Source organism: Ambystoma mexicanum, chromosome 9 (assembly GCF_040938575.1).
Source record: "Ambystoma mexicanum isolate Mex_15411 chromosome 9, UKY_AmexF1_1, whole genome shotgun sequence".
Taxonomy (NCBI): Eukaryota; Metazoa; Chordata; class Amphibia; order Caudata; family Ambystomatidae; genus Ambystoma; species Ambystoma mexicanum.
Window position 1 is genome coordinate 149,987,202 of NC_090931.1, and position 21,064 is coordinate 150,008,265.

Genomic DNA, 21,064 nt, shown 5'->3' on the forward strand with positions numbered 1-21,064 from the left:
CTGAAATCATAACATGATGAAATACAGTTTGAGCAACAACTCAACATGTCATCAAGGGAACATGAGCCAAATAAGATATTGCTGGCAATGCTCACCTGCATCCATGGCAGGAACAAACACTCCCTGAAGCGACCACTAACCTCTAAATAGTGCATTGCGACTGATAGTTGCCATCATCCATATGTCATGATCAAATGTAAACCCATATGTCTCTAAAGTGCTGAGAAGATGCTGGAAGCACCGATCCCTTGGTTCACTAAAGAACAATCAGTGTTCCCATGCCACACAAGATATCTGCCAACATATTCCCTGCAAAACCAACATCTCAATGGCACCTGAAGCTTCTGACACTGCAACAAGGCTGGTCCTTGAGAGCGGCAAGCGCCCTGGGGTTCCAGAATGAACAATGACCATGTTGAGGACTCCCTTTGAGAGTTGCAGTGCTCAAAAGCCCTTTGGATATCCACAAATCATGGAGTGGATTTGACTCTTGAGGACTGGAATTGGAGTTCCTGAGTGGAAGAGAGGACTGATATAGTTATTTCAACGCCCTCTGGCTCGTTCCAGTCCTTGCTCGAAAGACGGAAGCGTAGAACCAAATGATGGCGTTTTACGTCCAACCAGGGACATAGTCCTGTGTGGTCCTCCAAGGTTCCAGTCAAACTCCCTAACCAAAATGGGTCAAAAGAGCATGTGTTCAGATTAAATTGGCCTGATGGTTAAAATTAAGCCACGAACCAACCCCAGGTTGACAAGTCAGAACAGAAAAGGCCATCTCGATGTGGATTCAGAGATTTCGGCTCTGGACATAATTTAGGAAACATTTCAGTCTGGCGAACCAGGATAGAGAAGGGAGGAAGGAAGGAAGGAAAGAAGGAAGGAAGGAAGGGAGGGAGGAAGGAAGGAAGGGAGGGAGGAAGGAAGGAAGGAAGGAAGGAAGGAAGGAAGGAAGGAAGGAAGGAAGGAAGGAAGGAAGGAAGGAAGGAAGGAAGGAAGGAAGGAAGGAAGGAAGGAAGGAAGGAAGGAAGGAAGGAAGGAAGGAAGGAAGGAAGGAAGGAAGGAAGGAAGGAAGGAGGGAGGGAGGGAGGGAAGGAGGGAAGGAAGGAAGGAAGGAAGGAAGGAAGGAAGGAAGGAAGGAAGGAAGGAAGGAAGGAAGGAAGGAAGGAAGGAAGGAAGGAAGGAAGGAAGGAAGGAAGGAAGGAAGGGAGGGAGGGTACATATTCTTACCTCATAATATTTGCCATCAGCATAGCAGCCGCAGTTGTGAGGGAGAATGCAGCTTTTGCCATTCAGCACGTAGCCTGGGTCACACTGGCACCCTTCTACACAGTAATGATTGCAGTCGCTTTTAAGTCGAATGGCAGCGCAGCGGGGCTGGCACACACTCACACAGCTCTCGTAGTGACTGTACGGGTGACAGGTGACATCTGCAAGTGACACAAGAACACGGTGTGAGTCTAAATAACATCCGCAATTAAAACGCTGGGAGGGATCTGAGAGAAGCCGGGGCCTGTGATCACCTGACTATGATCGTGCCGGCGACTGCTGCCACGCAGCTCCCATCTCAATGTCACGCTAGCGGAACGCTTTCTTCTCATAATATTCTGATCCGGAACTCTGGGGAAAAGTGGTGTGGAAAGCCAACATCCTCTCCCCCAGTTTCCAGCCCCACCCTTCTGAGGTGTGTGGGAAGATTGCAGGGGAACTGTTATGTTTTCGAGCTGCAAAAGCTGCTAAGATATATCATTGTGGGGGCAGGTTGTGCACAGTATCACTGCCAGCATTTCCAAAAATTCTGCTACTTTTCTGACTTCAGTAAACCAGAAGAGCGCTGCTGCTATCCAGGAAATGCCGAACATATACAGGAAAAACGTGTGCAGTATATGTTCACAACACCTGACGGGTGGTGCATGTTAACTCCTTGTTTTACATGCAGAAGTGGGGCTCGGGAAGCTGAATGCCCTCACAGTGCCTGCCTGCATTAATGGCCATCACTGGGGCCTTTATCAGGCTGTCAATCAGAGTCATGCAAGAGCTGAGAGTGTGAAGTCAGGGCACCATGGCGGTTTGACTATAAGAGCTGTTCCTCCACGAACAACACTTTTCTAATTTGACATGGATCTCTGAATTGGGCCCTTAATCAGAAGAGTGGTGCTGCCATCTGGGAAATGCCTAGCAGATACAGGAAAGACGTGTGCAGTAGATGTTAAGGGCACCTCACAGATGCCATATTTTAACTCCTTGTTTTTAATGGAAATGCCTGGCTCTACAAGGAGAATGCCCCTTGCGGTGTCTGCCCTGCGTCAGTGATGGACACTAGCAGCGTGGTGAGCTCATAAATCAGGGCCATGCAAGAGTTGAGGCTTTGATATCAGTATCCACATTCATTCTTTCACAGAATATGGTGCCTTTAGGAAGTGCTTTTCGCCACTGAAAAATACACTTTTCATTTCAGATTGACCTCTGAATTGGGGACGGAGTCTGGGAATTCCCACTCATGCTTAGTAGAATGGGGGACAGCCATGTAGGCACATGGCCCACCCAAATACGGTTGCTCTCCGTTAGAAGAAGATTCCATTAAGGAAAGTGATGCCCTTCATCAGATTGTGTCCTGTTTTTCTAGACTTGGAAGAACCACGCTCATTCTGAGGAACTGCTTGAAGATAGTTTCCTCGGGAGGATAGCTCAGGGGCAACGCACTCGCCTTGGAAGCAAGACGACGCAGAGCAACACAGGTTCAATCCCCGGCTCTGTGCTCGAAACCTCTGGGTATAAAGCGTGTTATAAATAACCAATTACAATTACAATTGAAAATCGCATGTATGCGCCTGCCAATCCTAAGGAAGACAGAAGAGATGTGATGAGTAGTCGCAACATGTGTGCGATCATGGGCTCAAAACATGTTGCAGATGCATCCAAAGAGGCCTCAATCCATTGATGCAAAGTCCAAGAGGACACCAAATGACCCAAGAAGAGTGTGGCAACTGTCTATGGTATTACTTGGGGCATTTCCTGGTTTGTATCTGGTTCTTTCAGAATGAACCATACCGACAAATTGTTATGTGTGGACGGTTTTTAATTAATCGTAACCACTGGCAGCGATTTTAAGCCCACCTGCGACATTGCAGAAGGCATCAGCCGTTTGTAAATCAGTCAGTCTTGGTAATGCTGCCAATGGGGTCTGATGGGATTTGATTCAATTGATGATTTTTGTGACTTCACTAAATTTCCTAGAAGAGCTGTTAACCGAATGTATAGAGCCTAAATACCTCTGATGCACAGTTTATACTACAGAAATAGTCCAGGATCCCTCCCCCCATCTATTCAAAAAGTCCTTCTAAAACAGATGGTGTTTCACACATTTGTAGAGCCTGTGTGTGCTGATGATTTTTTTGAGCAGTTCCAAAGCCTTGGGAGTGAAGCTGAAACCCTTTATTTATTCCCCTCTGATTGCTTCATGAAGTGTGCCAGCAGCCTGATGCTTCCCCCTCACCCAGCCAGATGACTGTGCTCGCTTGCACATGGGGCATGATCCCAGATAAACAGCCCAGGGGACAACCGATAAGACTATTCAGAAACCAATGCATATCCATCTGGGTGACTAAGCCCCTTGTGGCGTTGGTGTGGTGTGTTGGCTTACTTCACATGCAACGGTTGGAGCTGTATTTAAGGGTGTGAGCTCTACATCAATGAGCTCTAAGTCAGTATTGTGCCATATGTGGCATGGTCTGTAGCACCGATTTCAAAGTGGAATTGTGGAATGTGTAGTGAAAGCCTAACCGTGCCAGTCCATTTTGAGTACTGTATAACTAACATGCCCTAAACTAAATTGTCATGCATATAAGGACAAGAGGTCTCCTCCCAGTGGGAAAAACCTGGTCCTAGTACCACAAACCAAGGTAGCTAGGGCGGGAGGTGGATGGTGTCAATTGTGAAACTTTGAGACACTCTGCTTATGTATAAGCACTCACAGGAACTTCACATGCCTTTGAGGAAGGAAATAACAGCATTGCTATTAAACTCAATGGTATTGCACATCTTCAACACCACAGGTTTTACACGTGGATGCTACAAGTGACAAATGATTGATGATGTTTTCACTATGCACCGAAATCCCACTTAATGATCAAAAAGTGATACTCACAGCAAGAGGTGTAGTTACGCCACCCGGTGACAGCAATTCCTTGAGTTTGGCATGTGCTTGCATAATTCTGTAACCAGCTGCACGCCGTCTGCACAGCCCCCACATCAATGCATGAGTCAAACAAGCAGTTCTTGAAGAAGAAGTTGGGATTGACCTTGCTGTGGCACTTGGCGAAAACACCGTTCCGATTGGGGATGAAGCCACATAGCTGCTGGGCCTTCCAGAAACCCTCCACCTTGCCACAGGATGGACACCTGTCTCCGCAGCCAACCTGGCAAAATGTATCCCTCTTCACCCAGCTATGTCCAAATTCACTGATGCTCAAGGTGACGGAGCCTCCCGCGGTCTGCAGGTCATCCTCCAGGTTCCCATTGTAGCGGCCGCAGAGGCCGTAGGTGCTGTTCTGTAGGTGGCGTGGAACTGTGACGGACAGGAAAGTCTTCCAGTCATACACCACCTTCAGTCCAAACTCTGTTTCCACGACAATGTGGAAGCCAAAGGCAAAAATGTTCACCTTCCCATGCCCCAGCTTCAGAGGTAGGTAGAGTCGCTCATTGTTCACCTGCAAGAAAAGTATAGCATAGTGCTGACTTTTATCAAGAACTCATGAAAACTCAGAACTAGCTTTATGAATCTTATTTATATTATAATTATTAGTAGTAGTAGTAGTAGCATTATTACTTTTAATATTATTAGTAGTAGGTTCAGTAGTCATAGCAGTAGTATTAGTAGTACTATTTATAGCAACAGTAGTATTAGTAGTAGTGATGTTACAGAGAAGACAATAGCTAGGAAGATCTAGGTATGGAAGATATTTATTTCCTTTAGTCGTTGTAGGTAAACAGCCCCTGCTCACTCCTTCACCTAAACCGACTCTACTCATGCCTTCACATTCTCTCCTGCCCATTCTAGGTCAGAAACGCAACACATTCAACTATATACAAAGCATGATGCAGATAAGCTGTACCACTGGTGAATTACAAACAAACATTGTAAACAACAACATATTACAACATAACAAGTGACAGTGGTGGTAGAGGTCCTAGCACTAGCAGTAGTAGTAATAGTAGTAGCAGTTGTAGGAGTAGTAGTATTAAGAGTAGTAGTAGCAGTAATGATAGAATTAGTAGTAGCAGTAGTCATAGTAGAACTAGTTGTTTTGGTCATTGTATTAGGGGTAGTAGTAGCGGCCGTGGCAGTAGCAGTATTAGTAGTAGGCCCAGTACTAGTTGCAGTAGTAGACCTAGTATTAATAACAATGAAGGCAGAAGAAGAACAGTAACAATAATGTTAAGTGTAATGATAATGATTAAACAGTGTTATAAGCCAAGCTGCAAATGCTAATTGTAATGTTAATATCCATCAACATGTGATCAATTCTTTGAAGCATTAGACCCATCAAAAACGAATAAATGCTCAACACATCATTTATTAATGTTAAAACATGAATAATGATGAAAAGGTAATACTAATAATGATAATAATGTTAATTTCATTGCTATTATGATTATGTGAAGACTATTATAGAGATTGCATTCATGATTATCAAAAATTGCAATAAAAGTCTTAATAATTGTAATAATCATAATCAATATCATTATATATTTAGCAAGCTCACACAAAATGCTCAATTGATTTTTGGCATAAATGACGGGTGTAATTAGCATTCAGCACAGTGCTACTCATGTTATGACTTTTGAACATGAATCTGTGTATAACAGTGTGGGTTACACAGCAATCGCTGCAATAGATGGCCACCTTTCTGAGCTTTCTTAGTCTTTTAACAGTTTAATGAAGATACTTAAGGGTGCAAATTGAATGGCTAAGGAGGTAAATATTTGTACTGAACCTATTTCACATGTCCAGGTTCAGGATCAGTCTGGGACTTGCATTTGGAGGGACTGCAAGATGATGCTGATATTACAGGAAATCAGTGACAGAGTACAGAGTGACGAACATTGATTTTCCTTAAGGGATAAGAACATCTATGACTGGTTTTGAGTGACGCAAACATGTTTTTCCTGAGGGAACAGAAGAAATAGAGACTGAGTACAGAAACTGCAGTGACTGACTTGAAAGGAGGCTGGAAAGGGCCCTAACATTCTCTATGAAGTTCACTGGCTCTGCCTTGATGTCTCGAGTGACCCAAAGTTAATGCAAGTTCCACATTCCAGCTTGACATTCGAGTGGGACTTCCTTGAAAAGACAATCAACCTGTTATAAAAACAGCATATTTCTAATGGCCTTCCTCTGCAGATCGTAGTCATTTCTTTGCGTTTTTCTCGCTAGAATGGTTGAAAGGATAAGAAAGATTGTAACTCATGAGTACATCACATTTAAAGAGTCAATGGGCCTCATTAGGACCCTGGCGGTAGCCATGCCCTTATTAAGGGCACGCCTGCCGCTGATAATGATTTTTTTCCGGGGACCAGAAAAGGGCAATAACCGGGTCATGCCGACCTTGGCGGACCCAGTTATTGCCCTTTACTGGGCTCCGGAAAAAAACATTCCCCATTCCCATTCGAGCCCCGTAGGGCACAATGGGAATGGGGAGGACGTTGACAACGGCCCGTTAATGACGGGACCGTTGTTAGCATCCTGGACTGCTAGCGGGACCCGCTAAGGACACCTGGTCTGACCAGGCATTCCTTAGCGGGTCCCGCAGCAGTCCTCGTAATAGGGCAGCCCGTAATGAACAGTGCCGGTCCCGTACCGGCACCATTCATTACGTGGCCGCCTGCCTCCTAATGAGGCCCAATATGTTTTTAAATACTTGTGTTATGCATATTTGTGAACAGCATCTGAGCTGATGTGCCTAATTAATAGCAGAGGTCAGGATCTGCTTCCGTTAAGACCAATGAATATCATTTCATGCCCTACTCTCACAAAACATGATGAGGGGCAGACGGTGGTATCCTCAATCTTCAATATTTGTACAAAATCAATTTGAAATTTTAGAGTGCATTTATTTCATCATTATTTCCTTGGACATTATTAGGCTGTAAACATTATTATGTTGGAATAAAGACGCACCGGAGGAGAGAGAGACTTGATTCTTATTAGTTATATCACCACATTTTGGAATGAATTTCTGTTATTCCTGCATTCTCTAGGGACATCTGCTCCCACTTGGTCAATACCAGATGTGACGAATCTCGTGATGTTGTTCCTGCTCCCCAAGAGGGAGACCCTTCCCATGAAGACAGGGAGGTGAGACTTCTACCCAATAGTCCCTCTGGGGGCGGTGGTACCCAGCAGGTGGATCTCATTGGCAGGGATTCCCCCTGTGGGATAAAGGGAGGACATCAGGGCCTAACACAGCACAGCACACATTCACCCACATTTCTTTCCTCATCTTCTTTGCCTTCCTCATATCCTATAGATTCTGCTATGTATTTTGTTATAGCAGTGGTATTTCTACTGGGACGAGGAAGATTAGGGATGACTCCACTGAGCTATCCCTTCAAAGTACTGAGATGAGGAAGATCAGGACCAACTCCACTGAGTCATCCCCTCAAAGTACTGTGATGAAGAAGATACACACAGCCCTAATCGACCTCTCAGCTAACCATAGTGAGAGGTCTAGTTATCCAGTCACAAGTAGCTAAAAGATGGAAGAACGACTAACATTGTTGTCAGACCCTCCTCAGAGGCACCAAAAGTGGAGGTCCTTGCCCAAACCAGTAAGAGCTGAGCCTGCAGCTGTTGACCTGGATGAAACAGGGAGTGTTCTGGAGTCCCTACCTGCTTTGTTGAAGTGCAAAATGCCGAGAATTAGCAAGACAGAAGGCACGGGCTCATGAGAATGCTGTACAATACAGGCAAGCAGGTATGTGGCGTGCGACTCCACAGAAGAGTGGTGGAGCCGCGTAAACCAGCAAAGAACAGAAAACAGCTGTGAAGAGCTGCAAGAAGATGACCTGAAAAGGAGGCAAATGACTGGGATCCCCGAAGGAAAGTATAGGGGCTTCCCAGAGACCACTGGGTTACTTGAGATACCATTGTAAAGGGGTCTGGGACTCACACTTAAGAAACCTGTATGAAAAGGTCTGGGACCCACACTTGAGAAGCCAACACAAAGGGGTCGGGCCTGCATTTAAGAAGCCTGAATGAAGGGGTCTGGGACCCGCACTTAAGAAGCCTGAACAAAGGAGTCTGGGACCCACAGATAAGAATCCTAAAAAGGGGCCTGGGACCTACATTTGAGAAAGGCAGAACCTGTAAGGAGAGCACAAAAGGGCTATCAAGGGAACTGACAAGCAGAGAGTGCCACACAGAGGGTCGCTGGAAGTCACTCGATGCTGACGTGCTGCATCTGAGCTGTCAGGATGCCGGTGATACACCCGCTAAATAATCCTTTTTATGCATGATTTATGAGTTCTTTTTCAAGTAAGGAGCCAAAGACATGGCGTTCTGGTGTTCACGGGTGCCATCTTGGGCCAGACAAGATCAGCAGGAGGCCCAGAGTATGATGCTACGCACCAGCGCCTAGCAGCGGATCAGTGATCTAATGGTGTCGGAGTGTGGAGGTGGTGTCGGAGGGCAGCCAGGGCTGCACAGAGGGTGATGGCAGTTGGTACCTTGACGGTGCAGCAGATAAAGGGAGGAGACATTGGACCTGGGAGAACGGGAGCAGCAGTGCAGACTTCACCCCGGGTGCAGAGCCAGGAACGCAAGCAGGACACACAGAGCGAAGGTGGGTGATCAATGATCATGGGTAGTATCAAGCTGACAGTGAACAGGAGCTAAGGCGTGCAGGGAAGGTTGCTGCTAGACACAGCCCGCACCCATGCTTTAGACTGGGAAACCGGACGAGCCGGCATGCATGTTTTAGATTGGTCAACAGAATAAGCTGCTATCTGCGCAGAACCAAGACAGCACAGTACACTCTGCTAGGTTTCTGGCCCGTGTTCATTGTGTGCCAATTGAGGCTGCCTTGACGTGAAAGTGGAAAACAGAGTTTGAGAACCTTGGGGTTAAAAAGGATTTCTTGAGCCTACGCTGCCATGATTGGAATGAAGGGATCCAGCTTCTATCCCTGGTGACCTGACCAGGATCCTAGCCCAGATCCGTGTGAATGCCAGCTGTGCATCAGGTCTATGTGAAGGCCTGATCATGGTCCTTTGAGAGCTCCAGTCATCATACTGGACGGGGGCATGAGACGGATTTCGAGGCTTAAAAAGATGGGCGATTGGTGTCACTCTTTGCAGGCAGCGGTCAGCTGCTATCCCCCAGATCAACCCCTCCATGCTCTACCTGTTGGTGTGGCCAATCATGGGGGAGTTATGAGAGGTGACTTCTCCCGGTTCCCCTGCAGCTTAAGCATTGCCTAATATCTCACAAGTGGCATGTACCTATTTCAAGCAGCACCACCTTATGGATATGTGACTTTAGAGGCTGCGGGTGCATTGACCTCTGGAGCTCCTCTTACCCAACGATAGCCTGATTTCTTTGTGCATGTGCCCTTGAACATTGGGAGCTTCGGTGTGTGGCCTCCATTTCTGGGGTTGTGGAGGAATCCACCCAAGGCAACCTCTTTCTCTGATTGTGCGAAACAGGGCAGGCTGGTTTCAAGGACCACAAGAAATGCCTTGTGACTGGTGATATAAGGTTCTTTCCTCGGGTTCAGGAGAATAGTTCTTCCCACCTGAGTCACTTTCCTTCCTCCACTGCTACTAGAGCAACGCATTACCAGCTCGGTAAGCTCTTGCTGCTAGGCTGCCTGGTGAGTTCATTGTGCATTTTCTCCTTCTCTCTCCCCCTTCCAGCTCTCTTTCCTCTCCCTCCATGGTTCTCTCCATCTCCCCTATTTACTCCAACTGCTACTCTACCACTTATCCTACCTCTATCTTGAAGCCTGGCAGGAAAAGGTTCAAGAAAGACCGCCTGGTCTCCAACCCAGGCCTGCCCATCACTGACACCTATGTCAATGCTTCTTCCAGGCAGACTGTAACTGACATCCTCTTTGCTGCTCCCTCTCTGGACCGATGGACTCCCCATATGGTCTCAGTCCTCTCCCCTTTTGCGTCTCGATCTATTAATGGTGGAACAAGATGGGAAGTACTCTTGGCACACTTCCCATCCTCTAGGTGCATAATTAATGTCTACCAGAATGGCACTGTCATGTCCCAGGGCTCTCAACCCAACCTCCCCCTTCTTGATAGATGTCTTCCATCTCTCATCAACTTCCTCCCTTCTCATGCCACTCATCCTTCTGGCACCCCTCTGGCCCCTTTGCCACCACCGACGGGTGTACCACATCCCTGTAACCCTCATCGGAAGACCTTCAAAGAAGGCACCCAGCTTCACTTAGTTACTCTCAACTCTCGCTCACCCATTACTCCCCTCTCTCCTCCTCACCTGCTCCCAGGACTCCCTGGGCCCCACACACCCTTTCCCTCCTACTCTCCGCCTTCTCGCCCATAGTACCGGATGAGGTCTCTAAACAAGTTCTCCAAGAAAGTATCTTCCAAACAAGTGCTCTGCTGCTCCTCCAGAAGTAGCAAGGACAACATTGCCTCCCTTGGCCCAGCGTTGGCTAATTTCTGAAATCACTCCTTTGCCACTGGCTCCTTCCCACTACCCCTCAAGTACTCCCTTGTGCACCCTCTCCTTAAAAATCCCTCTGCCAACCCTTGCTGCCCGACTAACTATCGGCCTATCTCCATTACCCCCTTCCTGGGCAAACTCTTGGAGAGGTTGGTCATCTCCCAACTGATCCACCAAACTGAATCTGTTGGTTGTCTCTATGACCACCAGTCTGGCTTCAGAGCACCAGAGGCATGGAAACCTCTCTCCTGAGCACCTGTGAAGACTAGATCTTAAATCTTGATTCCAATTCTCCTTCCATCCTCATCCTTCTCAATCTTTCCTCTGCCCTTGGATATGGTCAATCTTGCCATCCTTATAAATCGGCTCTCTGATACCCTTGGCATCATGGACCTGGCACTGGACTGGTTGATCTCCTTCCTATCTGACTGACTTTCCCAGGTTCAACTCAGCCCCTTCTTCTCCTCCACCAAACTCTCCACCTTTGGTGTCCCTCAGTGATTTATCCTCTCGCTGTGGCTCTTCAACATCTACCTAGCCCCTCTTGCCCACCTGATCTCCATCTTCTCTCCTCACCTCCAGTCATATGCACATGACACTCAGCTCTCCTTCAAGCTTCCTTCTACCGCCTCCTCTTCTTCCTCTCTGCATTCTTCACTGTCTGACTGCTACTCAGGCATGCTGCACTGCTTCCGATCTCTGCCTTAATGCCAGTAAGACTGAGATCCTTCTCATTGGGATCCATGCTTCCTCCTTTCCTCCTACTCTCTGGCCGCCCTCCAAAAGTCCCCTCCTCTCACCCTCTTGTGAGGCTAAAATCCTTGGAATCATCTTCAACTCCTCTCTCTCCTCTCCTCATATCGCGGACCTCCCAAGAAGGCCCACTTTCAGCTGCACCTTCTCAAAGGCATTCTCCCTTTCCTCGCCTTCCCCCAGAAACTCAATGTCTCCAGACATCTGGTCCTCTCTAAGCTGGACTACTGCCACAGCCTCTTCCTCAAACTGGAATAGCCTCCCTGTCCCTCTCAGGCTTGAGCTGGATATCCTTAAGTTCTGGAAGCTTCTCAAGACCCTCCTTTTCTCTTCTTCCTTCCCTCTCTCCATCCGCTGCTAATGCCCCCCTCTGTCTCATTGATTGGCTGACTGGTACCCTCTGAGTCCTACAGGGTACCAGGCCCTCCTGGCCCAATCTAACCCAGCACCCCAGTCTCCCACCCCCTCCCCTCTAACCTGAAGTTGCCCTTCCAGGCCCCTTTCCCCTGACTAGCCAAGTGCAGTGTGCATCCCTACTGAGCCTGGTCCACCCCCGTCCTTGCACTAAGCATGTGGGCCTCCCTCCCTGCATTCACTGCACCCCCTATGCTTACCCACCTGACTTCCCCATAGCACTGTCTAGCCCCACAGGCCCTCTTCTTCCCCTCCTCCTCCCCCCTGCACTTGTATGCCTTCACTCTGCCTGCACCTCCTTCAAACCCTAGCATTATCCCCTCCCCGACTGGCACTTCCCTCCCTCTTCACTCCTTCCCCCTGCACTTCTTGTTACTGCACTTGCACAATCCCAATGACACAAGGACTAGTAGGACTGTTATTGTTGTTTTCTTCCCTGCCTCCCCCCCTTTTTGTCGTGTGGCACCTTAAAACACCATTTGTTTTATAGGCACCTTAGATAAAGCAAAATAAATAGATAAACTGCCAAGAGAAGCCTGAGAAAGGTCTGGGGAAGGTAGGCATTCCCCCAACCACATCGATTTACCAAGAAAAGTCTAAGAAAGGCCACGGGAAGGGAGACATTCCCATAACCACAGTAGAGTGTCAAGACAAGCCTGAAAAAGGCCTGGAGAAGGGAGACCTTAACCCAACTTTGCCAACAATACCGTTCAGAAGAAGGAAGTCATTATTCTAGACCCTTGAGAGACAAATCCATTCTACTTTTATTATATGTTTGAGAGTTAGAAGTATGATTTTGACACAGGATGGTGGACTTTAAAGTTACAGACATTCGGCATTTCATTAGCTTTATTTAAGGCAGAAAACCCCTCTTATAGCTAGGATTAGATATGTTTCCTTCCTTAGGCATGAAATAAAAGTTGTTGCCCAAAAGCATACCTTTTGTGCATCAGTCTACTCCTTCTGCACCATCACATATAGTGTCAGAAGTGGGATATAACTCTGTTGACACAAACTGGGGGAGCCTAAGATTTACAAACCTCACAGAGAGAGACTACAACCCCTCTATCAACACTCAAGAATCTATTGGCTTCAATCTATCAAGCAGTAAATACATAAATATTAAAGCCGGCAAAAGACAACTAGTCCCCACAAGTCTAGGACTGGTTTCCCCTAAATGGACATACATAAGGCTAATGTCTAAATCAAAATTGTCCAGAAGCATGTCCTAGATGTGATGGCAAGGGATATAGACGCAGACTACTAGGGGAATATAAAAGTTCCTATTCAGAATAACAGCAACTATGCCGACAAAGTAAAAATGGGGGAGATAATTGCTCAAGGGGTCTTAGAAAAAGCTCTGTTCCCAAAGTTGTTAGACATCCCTGACACTGACATAACTGACAGGGCAACCAAAGATTTTGGTGAAGTGGATATACACCCCACGCCTGAAGTTAACATTCCAAAACCCAATAGGGATGAAGAAGAGTCAGAAATATTCCTGGACCTGGCATTTGCCCAACGTAATGACCAGATGTCAGCAGAAGCCTTTCTAAAGGTTATTCCTGAGGAAGAAGGTAGGAAGAAAGAGGTGAGCTTCTTCTTCTTGAAACACAGGTTATTATATAGGGGGACATTAGTAATGAGATAAACCAGCATACGCAAATGGTAGTGCCACGTAGCCACCGAAGAGTCATTTTGGAGATTGCACACACCCATCTTAGTTCTGGTCATTAAGGAACTATGAAAACCCAAGGGCAAGTGATGAACAGGCTACATGCTACAAATCCCTTTTTCCCAAAAAGGAATGGATATTGTGGGAGCGATGTTACCCTCTGGGCTTGGGAATAGGTTTATCTTGATGATTTTGGATTATGCTACCCGTTATGCTGAAGCCTTCCCTATGCGAACAAACACCTCACAACAGATTTTAAAATACCTGATCCCCTTCTTGTCCAGAGTAGGGTTTCCTAAAGAAATCTTGACAGATCAAGGAACAACTTCCACGAGCAAGATAATGGCAGAGGTAAAGGATATTCTACAGATAAAGACCTTACAAACCCCTATCACCATCAGACAGATGGTCTTGTCGAGAGATTCAATAAAACCTTGAAACATATACTTAGGAAGTTAGTGGAATCTGATGGAAAGAACTGGGGTACAATGATTCCTTCGGACCAGTTCGCCATCCGGAAAACACTACAAGCCTCATTAGGATATTCACCATTTGAATTATTGTACGGACAATGTTAGGACACATTTCTCTTACTGCTAATGTACCTCTATATTTATGAGGAAACTGACATGTCTTTCAGGCTGTCAGTACTGAGAAACTTAGTTTCTCTTAGTCTTTAGACTGTGTTGCCACTTTTGGTAACAATATTTAATTGCGCAAAGTACATTACTGTACCGTGCAATGGGCTCCTTGTGTTTTCTGGCCGGTAAGGAAAGCATGCTATCACAATTATGACACTGACACTGACACAAGAGCTACAAGTTTCAAAACCTTTATTCATTTCTTGGGGGTTGGAAAAACTCCTACTTTGCCCTATAGCTACGATGGGAGTAGTCTCTTCCATCAAATAATAAAGAAAACATAGTCCTAGTCAGTCTATGTCAAATCAAAATAGCCTATACTAAATAAAAACGAATGCCTGCCTTATCTCTTATACAACAAGTGTGAAAAGGGGAATGTGTATGCAAAGGAAAGTCAGTGTTATAACATAAATGATCAAGATGGCTGAGTCAACTCTCCTCCCCACGTTGGACAGAATGGAAGTAAGGTGGCCCACGTAAACAGGATGACACTCTGGCTCAGGTTATGGAAAAAAAGGCAGTTCAAAATGTGGGTTTAGGCACGATTGGCTTTCCATGTTAAAGTCACTTATTTTTAGCTAACCAAAGGTTCTTTAACAGTTCAACAAATGTTCACGTACGTCTCCCTCTGTCAGGCTCAGACCTCTCAAGGCATCAACAGTCCACGTAGGTCTCCCTCAGTCGGACTTGGACCTCTCAACAAAAAGTATCTGATTCAACGTAGATCTCCCTCGGCCTGGCTCAGACATCGCAATCATAGCACTTGCAGGGGTTTCCTTCCCTGAGCTATATTCACCTTTGTGGGGGGTTCCCTTCCCCAAGCTTTATTCACCTTCGTTAGGGGTTCTATTCCCCTGACTTATTTCATATTCCAGGTCTCCCTCAATCGGGCTCGGACATTTCACTGATGTCGAAGACTTTTGAGTGTGCAAGGCTTTTTCCATAGACCTCCACAGGACCACTTCAACTTTCACTTCAGATCTCCCTTAGGGTATTTGCCCCAGTGTCTCTTCGTCTTGGTAGTTCCACAACACAATCAGAAATGTTCAAAGAAATCTTTATTTTAAAGCAATCGCCTTTTAACTTCCCCTTTCGTCAGGGTTAATCTTTACCATTGTGCATTTCAGAGTTTATTCACTTTGTCACAAAACATCAAACATTCACGAAGACTTTCAAGTGGGCTATTTCCTTTTGCCGGACCACTCCACTACTCTGTATCACTGGCTTCACAGTTATCAGTGACTTTAAAGTTCACTACAGGTTTGCTTTCTTTCGCGTCTCATCAGCATGCGTGCAACCTTCAATTGGGAGATACCCTGTTGCAGCTTCAATCTTTCCTTGACACAAAACGGCCTTTCATATGTTTCAAAAACTCACTGGTTGTGTGCATTCCTTTCTTTTCTCTGCAGCTTTGATTCACGAGTCAAGGTTGATAGCACAGGCTTGGCCTCACCTCCCTAACTATGCCGTTCACCCAGGAGGGTCCCTGGTGTCCTCGAAACGCAACGCAGGCTTCTTCTTGTTTGGGATTTGTCTTTCTCTGCCTATCCTTGACAGTTTTGCAGAGACAACAACCTCCTGTAGGGATCTTAAGGGTTTCCCTACCCCTTGCTCTGGTCCCTCGCTCGGGCGCCCTGATCCAATGGGTTCGCCTTTGCACTGGAACATCTGCTCCTTCTCGTGTCTCACCTTGCTCAGAGTGTGTCTCCATGTTCAGCCTTTTATCCGTGTGGGGGGAGCTAATGGGTATCAGATGTATGTGATTGAGGTCAAGTGCCTGCCTTTGCCTGACCTTATTAACGGGACATGTCCAATGGGTTATGCAAGTGTTAGCCTCCTTACTCTCATCTCCTTTTCTTCCTCTGCCCAGTGTTTGTGTAGAAAGGGGGAGGAGTTGGAATGTTGGAGAATCCTATAATATAGGATGGGGTATTGGCACGGGAAAGGGCGGATAACGTCTCTCACCATCAGCTGTCTCACTACCACTCCCCGTAGACCCTTCACCCATGTGATCCTCCTGCACTGGTCCACCCCCAGGGTCTGGATCCAAAGGTGATGGCCATGCCCTGGCAACCTGAGAGAGAGAGATCCCCGGGGACAAGTAAGTGAGACACCCTTTGGTTTCTCACAGGGCCTAGTCATCCACTAGGGATTTTTTTGGTGACTGGACAATGTGCCTAGCAGTGGACTTGTGGCAGCAGAAGCTATAATTGTATAACTTTTTACTGAGCCATACCACGCTAACAGCGTTTGGCTCATGATTGTGGCTAGTGTCCGTCATGGCGGTGTCACAAAGACTTTTGTCTACTCCTTTGGCCATTTTGTCCATTGGCCTTTCCTTTGGTCTTTGTGACCCGGGAATTCCTTATTTGGGAATGCAGTGGCTTGCGAAAGCCTCTTCATTCACGGACTACTGCAGGTCACATGTTTGGTTACCCAGGAAGCGGACTGGGACTGTTTGGACCCAATCCACACTACTGATGCCAGGATGTCTGGAGTGCAAAAGGACATGAGAGCTGTAATGGTCGCTGATTGGACCACTGCTGGTGTGCATGAGTGGGGCAGATCTCCTCATTGGCCAGCGGGGAGCAAGCACTCACTAGACTTGTGGATATTAAGAGGGGTACTGAATGCAGACATGCAGATCAGCAACAGGTCCAAATCCACCTGTAGATGGAGCCAAGTATTCAGAAGAGCCAAGCAGAACCAAGGACTAAGTGGAACTGTGCAAGAGAAGGTTGGCACCCTGAGCCTGTTGTTGTCCTGTAGAGCCCTGCTTTGTGCTCGAACTCCTCCGATGACCTGTGAAGGTGCTTCAACCCCTTGGAGTGGTGGGACCAATCACTCTGGAAGCCTCCTGGTTGCCCTGAAAAATAATTTGTTCAGAAGTGTCCCCTGTCCAACTTGAACCTTGCCACCTGTGCAGGAGCGTTGTCTCATCAAGTTTGTTCTCGAACCTTTGGGGAAGTCTAGCTTGCACTGCAAAGCAAAGGCCTTCCCCAAGGCTACAACCAGATTGTCCAGAGCAGATACAGAAGAGGTGGGGTACTAGCCATTCTGCACAAACACCAAATGCTAATACTTATCAAGGACACCTTAGCCAGCAGAAGCCCAGAAAGCAGAGACACCCACATTAAAGCAAAGAAGTAGAGTAAAACAAACACTGTTCTGTCAAGCTTGGCACATCTGGGACTCTTCCTATTAAATTGGTGCAAACGGTGCAAATAATGACAATCTGGCTGTTTTGTAGCCTCACTCACTGCCTGATCTGCTGCAAAAATCCTGCAATAAATACAGCTTTGTGATGCCAAATCTGCATTTATATGATGCAAAATGTACAAATTCATTTCACAATATACTACATTCAAGCTCGCTCTCCAATCCACATAAGGCAAATCACAAGGAAGCAAGATTCTGCCCAGAGACAGCCCTGTGTTTCATTCAGTAGCACCTGAAGGAGGGCCTCCCTAAATGTCTTTAAACGTATTACTGGCCCCGGGGCATGTTTAAGATGATGTAAACAAAACCACCTGCATTGGACAAAATACCTTTCCCTATTCGTCCATATGAACACATTTTGGGGGGAAGGACAGATATATTTGTTTCAAATAGTTGCTGGTCTTTCCGATGCCATTGTTACTTTTTTAAAGTTTTATAGGGAACGTGTTCCTTTAATCAAGTTTACATTTGTGGCCCGTGACTCAATCTTAGGAGAGAGTAAATCACACCCTTCAAATACAGATTTGATTCACTTTTTGCTGTGGAACACGTTCGCCTCAGCAGCTAACCGCCACCACCTGCTTTGGCATGTGCAGTTTGTATTAACTTTCCCCATGTTCCTTCACATATGTTTGCACAAGCATTAGAACTTCCTGCAGTTTGGGCTTTTGTGTAGGTATGGGGTATGCACTCTCCGGGCACTGCGAAATGACACTAATACTCCAGAAAATTGCAACAGCTAGCCAGTGGTGTTAGTTACTGCTCATATCGCAGCAGTGCCTGGCATATATCTTTCTTATACTGATACAAGAGCCAAACCTGTTGCCTTTGCCCATCCATGTTTAATGGGATTCAGTTCAGCGGATTGGACAAATATATTGTTTATAGGTCAAGGTGCTGGGGGTACACTAAGTTAAGACATTATATCACACCATGGGGTAGTTTACAGCTGCAATTAAGCAATTCGCTTTCAGAAGACTGCTTATGAATAACAAGCGCATCTATTTAAAAGCAGAAAGTTAACTCATATACATCCTGGAAGGGTGTGTTTTGGAAGTGAGCATGAAGATAGCCTTAGGCACTACCATGGCCATGGGCAATCAAAGGGTGGGTAAATAGCCCATCAGCATCCACAGGCTGTGTCTCCTTCCTCCCATACCATCTCTCTCCTACCTTCAGTAACCATGCCAATGGTTTGGACATATATGTAGCACTTACAGTGACACCTAATACCAATGCTTAACAAGCATTGGCAATGCCAACAGTTTGGGCTTTTGTGTAGGCATGGGAAAGGCACTTGCCAGCTGCAGCCGTATTGATATTAACTGGCCATTGATGGTAGCAGGAGAGAAAATGATACTAGTACCTGGACATCTAATAGCTGGGCTTGGCAAATTCCCAATACTAATACACAAGCAAAAACGATTGGCTTTGCCAATGCGTGTTCTTAACAGGACGATTGGCTTTGCCAATGCGTGTTCTTAACAGGACTCCAGTGAAGGATACGAGTGGATGAAGGCACGATTCTGTTACATCAGTCTCACGTTTACAACTCCAATTAAGTCATTAATTGACAGAAGACAGCTCTGAAAAAAACACTGGCAGGCACTTTGAGTACAATGTTTGACGATAAGGCTTATGGGGCAGGGAATAGGAGGGAATAATCATAGTGATAAGAATGGCCATGGGCAGTCAATAGGTTGGCAAAAAAAAACACTGAACAACACCTCCAAGGGCTGTATCCCTCCGCGTACGCCATTCCTCCCTATCTGTACTCGAATGCAATAGTTTCAACTTGTAGGTGTTGCAACCGCCACCTCATAGCCCAAACTAAAAAGGGCGTTCGCTCTATAGAAATACCTAGTAATGCACCGATGTACTCATTTTGCCAACATTTTAAAGGTGACGTTTTCCACATAACAGAAAATGCTACATTGGAATTATTAAATTCCTTTTGCTTTTCCACACTGAACTGGACGAAACGGCACGCCGTTAACCTCTGAGCTTGGAGAGCAACGTTCAGGGGTGGACTGGCCTATAGGGAACTCTGGAGATTTCCCGGTGGGGCTCTGCACCCTGGGCCTCCTTTGTGTGGTATTTCCAAATTGTCTCATAGGAAAAGCATTGGGCTTGCTGAAAATGTGTCATATGAGGCACCTTTGACCATTATTTCCAGGGCCTCTTCTGCTCCCCAGTAATTATTTCCAGGGCCTCTTTTAGTTCCCAGTCCACCCCTGGCAAAGTTCAATTCTAGTCATAAGTTCCCAAAAGTGTGCGATTCTGTACAAACCATCTTACTTTCCTGTGTCTGGAATTGTAAATCAATACAATGGAAGGGTTACAGTTGCGCTGTGCAAGGTGAGATCAAGCACTGATTGATGTAAGTGGTCCCACCGCCCCATCAGAGCATGCAGACTCCATTCTGACATCAGACGCATGTATAATGCGATGCTATGTATTGACCACTAGAGGGCGTATTTTACCTTCTTTTAAGTGTGAGATGTGCTTAACAGTCAATGTTAACGTAAAACAGTATTGTAGATTAACTGATCAAGTGAGGTTTGGGGAGCTTTTTCATGGAACCTCTTTTTACATGCAGGGCTCTAAAGCGAGCCCATGTCGAGCAGGTTTGACTCATCGTGTCCTAGTAGACTCTGAGCATTTTGGTAGGTGTGGTGCCGCCCCGTGAAGGGATACGCACGCGGCGGCGTGACGTTGCACGTCGCCGCGTGCGCCTTAAATAAACGGGGCGTTCCCGGCCGCGTCAGAGCGACCGGGGAGCCCGAAGCGTACAAACGTGTTGGTGTCTCGTCTGTGCGTGCATGGGCTCGCGGGCACGCAGCGGGGGCACCCAGAGACCCCCAACAGTGGCGACGAGTGTCGGATGCCCGGGCCCGGCGGTGAGCGCGATCCCGGACATAATTTTTCATTTCAAGTGAAGCATCCGTGGATGTTTCGCATCGCGCCGAGGCCGCGGACCACACGCGGCTGGCGGCCATTTTACCCACGAGGTGGAGGATCTTCCAACAGCTCCGGTTTGGAGCAGGAAGGCCATCCAAGCCTAATTTTTGGAGTAACTGACTGCGGGCAGTACAACCTGCAGGCCCATGCCAGAATTTTGTCATTTTGGTGAATTTTCAGGCGGTGACGTCGTGTTGTAGCTGGAAGATGGACTGAGGTGGCTGGGCCTTCTCAGCCCATTCCTTTTGAAGCTCAATTTTTGGACACTCTCATCCACGGATCCTTGTCAGGAACCTCTTCAACCCCTTCATCATCATCACGTGGGGGATGACGCTCCAGCTTCTGCGGCCCACGTGGACATAAGGCGTCTTGAGGTACTCTCCGTCAACCCTTTCATCATCACGTGGGTGGTGGCAGTGTGGGGAGTGGTGCAAGTTGCGGCCCTCAGAATGGGAACAAGGGTGCCTGTGCGCTTGCGCCTATGAGTGATCCTGGTGCCCTGGAGGGTGCGACTGCCACGGCTTCGGAGGATTCGCTGGATGAAGATCTAACAGACCTGTTCCAGCAGAAACCCCCACGCCCGACGACGTCTGGACTGCCTGCACAACCGGTGGGTGCCGCCCCCCCTCCGATCCAACCACCACTCCTGGCCATGGCCCAAGCCAGAGCGCAAGCGGCCCTACAGCCAATTCCGGAGTTTGATGCTAC

General features: G+C 47.0%; 1 protein-coding gene across 1 annotated transcript in view; it reads right to left on the minus strand.

Annotated features, from left to right (window-relative positions):
• Positions 1–21,064, minus strand: part of TECTA (tectorin alpha) — a 395,812-nt gene that overhangs the window by 74,032 nt on the left and 300,716 nt on the right. Inside the window, exons 11-12 of the mRNA XM_069613900.1 lie at positions 4,145–4,706; positions 1,228–1,427 (exon numbers count right to left, since the gene is read on the minus strand). Coding sequence (XP_069470001.1) covers positions 1,228–1,427; positions 4,145–4,706 — 762 coding nt within the window. The remainder of the gene's footprint in view (positions 1–1,227; positions 1,428–4,144; positions 4,707–21,064) is intronic.